At 48.9% G+C, this 6,107-nt stretch overlaps 1 protein-coding gene across 2 annotated transcripts in view; it reads right to left on the bottom strand.

Moving 5' to 3' along the window:
• The window catches only part of Nfx1 (nuclear transcription factor, X-box binding 1), a 55,007-nt gene extending 53,875 nt beyond the window's left edge, over positions 1–1,132 (bottom strand). For both annotated transcript variants that reach the window (XM_021159379.2, XM_021159380.2), the window contains exon 1: positions 979–1,132. In XM_021159379.2, coding sequence (XP_021015038.1) covers positions 979–1,003 — 25 coding nt within the window. In that variant the 5' untranslated portion in view covers positions 1,004–1,132. The remainder of the gene's footprint in view (positions 1–978) is intronic.
• Positions 1,133–6,107: the final 4,975 nt, after the last annotated feature.

Raw genomic sequence — 6,107 nt, 5'->3', positions numbered from 1 at the left:
AAAAAAAAAAAAACCTTTTCTTTTAATCGTGTGTGCCTGTTTTAGCAAGGATGCTTTGGGGGGTGGGGGGCGGGATATATGCCACGTGTTTGCTGATGCCCTCCGTGGCCAGAAGAGGGCGTCAGATCGCCTACAGCTTTCTAGGTGGTTGTGCAAGCGGAACGTGACTGCTCTGTTGAGGAGCTACTGTTCTTAAACACTTGAAGGAGCGCCCCAGCTTCTCGGCTCACGTTTACATTTAGGCAAATGTGTACTAATACCCCATGCAAAACGTTCTTTTTTTTTTTTTTTTGCTGTCCACAAAATTTGAAACCCCGGATTCACCAATACGCCTTGAAGAAAATGGAAATAACTTATACGAACAGTCAAATGAGGCGGTCTCTACCGCAGGGGTAGCTCCGGGAGGGGGAGTGAGCCAACAATCAGGGAGAGAACAGGGCGGGTCTGGGAATTAGCTTACTAACTCCAGGCTGACAGATGAGGTAACTGAGACTGGATCACGTCACGCACCTCAATATGGGATTTCACACCCCCTCAGGACGGGGCCCGCTGGCTGGCTGGCCCGCGCGCGCGGAACCCGCCACTCCGAGAGGTAAAGAACACACCCCTAGCACAGCGCGCAAACTCGCTGGCCTCCAGGGCCCGCTACGGAGAGTCGCCTACGCCCGCCCGCCCGCCCGCCCGACTCTGCTCCGCGCGGCCTCGGGAAGGCCGGAAGGAGCCCCGCGGGGGGCGGCGGATGCCCACGTCCGCTCCCTTGGCGCCGGGACCCGCCCGCTCTCCTCGGAAACCCAGGGGCCGAGCCTCCCCATCCCGTGGAAGATGGAGGAGGGTTCCGTACGTGCAGCGCGCGTGGCTTGGCCCTCGCGAGCCACTGTCCCCGCGCAGCTCGCACCCCACTTGCCACCGCAATGGCCCGCACCCTTCCGACTAGACTGCTAGACCCTAGGGGGTCCCGCGCGGGGAACAGGACAGTACCTGAGACCGGAGGCGCCTCCGCCATCCCGTGCCGCAGCACCTCAAGCGAGCCCCGCCACCGAGCGAAGGCTGTCACCTGGTCACGTGTCCCGGATTTCCGGCGCCGAGAGACTAGTCGCTCCTACGCGCCTGTGGACAGCCAAGGGGGTGGTGCTACCTGAGCACACAGTGAAATGGCGCATTTGGGACGTCAGACAAATGCGCCCGCTCGGGTGGAAGCGGGGTTTGTGGGGAGGACGAGTGGCTGGAGGGGAGCCACCCGGACCGCGGGATCTGCTGCCCCCAACTTGCGTAATTGCTTTTCGAGAGCTGCTGGGTTCTCCAGCTGCTACGCCTTTTTGTCAAGTCCTGCCATCCGCCCGGCTTCAAATGACCTTCAGCTAAGAGGCGGCCTGGAGCGGTTCACGCAGGCAGCGAGGGGGGGGGGGCGCTGTAGTAATCAAAGGGCATTGTGGAGGAAAAGACTACAAAACAATAAAAGGTTACCTGCCAAGGGTTAGGTAGCCCACGACTCCAGGACCTGGGAGGCTGGATCGGGGGTGGGGTGGGAGTGGGATGTAGTGAGTTCCAGGTCCTGGGCTACCTATCCCTGTGTGTGTAAAACGAAGCACAGTATCTAAAGAACTAATAGCAAATGAGCCACAAACCCGTAGGCAAGTAACAAATACAAATGAACACCAACTGAGGTAGACAGTTTGAAGTTACTGGGGTTTTTTTTTTGGGGGGGGGGTGAAGTGGGGAAAGGGTGTCCTGCTGTAGCGCGCCTGTTGGTATTCTGGCATTCTGCTGGCCTGCCCCCAGGGACCTAGCAACCACTTAGACCTGCCTCCACCCTGTGCCATCGGTGTGTGCTGCGTCTAAAGAGACACCCCCTCAGCCCCGCCACTCAGCCGCTGTCTATTGTCAGCGTCCCGGTCCGCTTCTCTCTGCCACATGGCTTTGCTCCTGTCTGTCTGACTGGATCCATGCCTACTTGTCTGCCTCTGTACCTTTCCTAGGCCCTCACTCGTCTAACCCTAATAAACCACTTTTACATCAGGTCTTGCTTGCATGGCGTAATTTCTCAAGGTTGTACCTTGGAACGGGCCTTGCAGTAGGATCTTCTCTGGCTCAGCCTCTTTTATAGTAAAATATAATCTTCCAAGGTGAGGTGTGGTGACTTAGGTTTTAATTCCAGCACTCTGACAGCAGAGACAGTAGTTCTCTGTGAGTCTGAGGCCAGTACGACCCTGTCTCAAACACTCTCCACGATGTCTGTGACCATTTTGGTTACAGGGCTTCTGCACTTCTTTCTAATGTCTACAGACTAAGAAGCCTTCGACTGGGTGGCTTAGCCTGCCCCTAACCCAGCACATTTAGGAATCCTTCAGGAATCATATTTGAAAATTGGCCTCTGAAAGGTGAGACACGAAACCGTTGTATTTGTACTACCTGCAGTAGTGAGACGAGAGAGACAAGGAGGGGGGGGGGGGGGAAGAACAGACGTTTGTGGGCAAGTTGCAGAGTCAATTGGCATCTTTGGAATTTAGTAGGCTACACACTGCTTGTTTTCAAATGACATCGTACTCCAGAACCTCGGAGCACAGCAAAGGCCAATGTATAATGTTTAACAAAGTCAAATGAAGATAGCAATTTATCAGTAACACCAAAGTTAACCAGTCTAAAAACCCAAATGATCAAATGATCGTTATCTCTGACCAGAAGTTCCTGATGGAACAGAGCCCTGGCTTAATTCTCAGCAGCAGACACCTCCATGGTCATCACACAGCTTGGTTCTCTCCTTTCTGCTATAGGTCTGAGGGATCTGACTCAGGTCAACAGCCTAGCAGGAAGTGCTATTACCTGCTGAACCTCCTTGTCAGCCTTCTGGTTGAACATTACTTAATAGCCTTATGGATTTCTTCTTTTAGACTTCTCACTTTATATCTGTTGTCTATTCTTTTCTGTTGAGTTGCTGTGTTTTTCTTGCTATGGACTTTTTTAAAAAAAATATTTCTCTCTCTGTGTGTATGTTGAACATGATTGTCTGAGTGTATGTATGTACATGTATGTGTCCAGGTGTTCTTGGGAGGCCAAAAGAGGGCACTGGATCCCCTGGAACTTGAATTACAGGCAATTTGATTTTACGGAGCTGTTAGTGATTTTAAGTCACATATATATATATATACCAGAAAGATTAGTTGTACATGATAAATAAATTCAAGGAAGTGAAATTACGCATGTAAACAGCAGGTCTTTCAGTCCAAAGATTATATGAGATATATCTAGGCCACTAGAAACTGAGAAGGAAACTGGGCTTGAGAAATGTTAAATCCAGGGAGTGGGGTCAGTGAAATAACTTAGCAGATAAAGGTGTTTCCTGCCAAGCCTGGTGACCAGAGTCCAGTCACCAGGAACCCTATGATGTGAGGAGAGAACGGATTCTTGCAAGTTGTCCTCTGACCTCCACAGATACCTGTGATCCCCCACCTAAATAAACAATGTGACTTTTTAAAAGCAAGCTTAATCATTTCTTGGCTATGTAGGATGAAGCAAAATGAAGGCAATGAAGACAATTCTACAGCATTCTGTTTAGGTGACAGGACAATGGTTTCCCGTGGGTCTGGAGGAAGGTGATGATCTGTCTTTGCTATGTGACTGTGAAGTGCTTGTGAGAGTCTGGGACATCCAAATAATTGTCTGGCAAAGAGCTGGATGTTTGTAGCTGACACAACTACTAGAGATCCACAGCTGGTTAAAATGTAGTCCATGGGGTACCCAGCTCCAATGGGTACACCACCTACAGGATCTCTACACCCAAGGCTCAGAGAACATCTTGGTAGAGGAATCATAAGGAGTTTAAGAGTTAGAGAAGCAAGGTGGATACTTTCCACGAGTTAGCATCTTTGAGATAGGACAGAAAGGTTGCACTCACAAAATCCTAACAATATGGTTGCCTAAATAAGACCTGCATAATGACAACTCCAGTTGATACACCAACCCAAATGGAGGAAATTTCACAAGGCTCCACCATTAGATGACGAGCTGTAGGCAGTCAATGGCCGCTGAGGAAGAGAGATAACTGTCAGTTATCTCCAGGGATAAGCCACTGACAGATTATCCCGTCTCAAGTGTTCAGCCCTAAACACATGTACATGTGAGCAACACTAAGTGGACTCGGTAGGCTACACATACATATACATATAATAATTGGCCGGGCGGTGGTGTTATATACCTTTAATCGCAAGCACTTGGGAGGCAGAAGCAGGTGGATTTCTGAGTTTGAGGCTAGCCTGGTCTACAGAGTGAGTTCCAGGATAGCCAGGGCTACACAGAGAAACCCTGTCTCAAAAAACAAAACAAAACAAAAATTATAGAAGAGGTCATGAGGGGCTGGAGAGATGGCTCAGCAGTTAAGAACACTGACTGCTCTTCCACAGGTCCTGAGTTCAAGTCCCAGCAATCACATGGTGGCTCACAACTATCCACAATGGGATCCGATGCCTTCTTCTGGTGTGTCTGAAGACAGCATGGTGTATTCATATACATAAAATAAATAATTCAAAAAAAAATTCCTGAAAAAAAAAAAAAGGAAAAAGAAGAGGTCATGAGTTCAAGGGCGTGGGGGGATATAGTAGGAACTGAAGCTGGGAGAGGGGAGTTGGACTGAAATAAGTATGCTGTACTCATATAGAACATTTTCAAAATCCATAAAACCCAGGATTCTGAAAACTGAGGAAGCCCAGAGCGGGAGGCACAGGTGTGAGGGTCAGCAGTGGAGGCCAGGAGGGTGGCTGAGGTCACTAACGAACAAGCAAGCAAAGGAAGTACAGCGGATAAACTGCAATACCACCACTGCCTACTACTACAGTGTCTCAGCTCACACATTTCAGGATCCCTGTCTAGGAATCGTACAGCCCACAGGGGGCTGTGGCTTTCCCTATCAGTTAACTCAAGACAATGCCAACAGATGGGCCCACAGACTAGCTCATATCCCTCATTAAGATTCTCCTCCCCTGGGATTCTTAGTTGTGTCAAATTGGAAATTAAAGCTAACCATCACTGACATTACCATGAAAACACCCAGAATTGAAAACAAGAATAGGGAAATAAGGCTACTGGCCATTATTTTGAGTCATTAATACATAAGTAACCTCTGAAATCCATAAGCCTGAGATTACTCAAGCGTATACATTGTACCTATAATAGAAGAAACACCTCAGGGGTTGAATGAGAAAGAAGAGCCCATGGAATAGGAGATTAAGGGGACAGACAGGAAGTCAACTTCAGACAAGACAGGAAAACCAAGAGAGGTTTCAAGGAGGTCATGAGAGGCACTGTGTGTGCTCATGGAAGGCTTCTTGGGAAAGTGAGGTTTGTGGACGTGGAGAGGGTTTAAGGTATGCCTTATCCTACTTGTAACTAGAAGGGGCTGATTGCTCTTTGATAGTCTCTGGGTGGTTACAGGGTCTGAATCAGCTAGTATTCAATATATGTTTATTGCTTGCTCCGCAGACGCAAGAAAAGCTGGCGTACAAGACATGAGCTGCCAAGCTAGGTTGGAGAGGGAATATATTGAAAAGACAAGGAAAACGTGTGAAGCTACTTGCCTGGTTGCTCTGACAAAATACAAAGAACTTTAAAAAGAAGGGTTCCTTCTGGTTGACAGTCTGAGCGTGCAGCCCAGCACGGTGGGGAGGGGCTGGTACAGAAGCTCGAACAGTTGGTCACACTGCATCAGGCAGTGGGGATGAATGCCGAACAGGGCTCGCTTTCTCCTTCTCATCAGTGTAGACCCCTACCCCATAGAACCATGCCACCAACAGTCAGGGTGGCCCTCCACCTCACCTCTCACAGGCACATGCAGAAGCTTGTCTCCTAAGTGAGTTGAAATCCGACCAGGCTAACTAGCAAGATTAACCATCACAGAGGGATCAGTAAGGACCCTGAAGCTGGGGGCTGGATAAATAGCTCAATGTTAAGAGCTCTTGCAGAGGACCTGGGTTCAATCCCCAGCACCTACAAGGCAGCTTACAACCGTCTGTAACTCTGTGAGGCATTGGACACACATCGTTCACACACATACATGCAGACAAAACAGCCAAACATAGAAAATGTTTTTTAAAAAATAGTAAAAAAAAAAAAAAAAA

This window comes from Mus caroli, chromosome 4 (assembly GCF_900094665.2).
Source record: "Mus caroli chromosome 4, CAROLI_EIJ_v1.1, whole genome shotgun sequence".
NCBI classification, from domain to species: Eukaryota; Metazoa; Chordata; class Mammalia; order Rodentia; family Muridae; genus Mus; species Mus caroli.
This window is presented reverse-complemented; position numbering and strand designations above follow the sequence as displayed.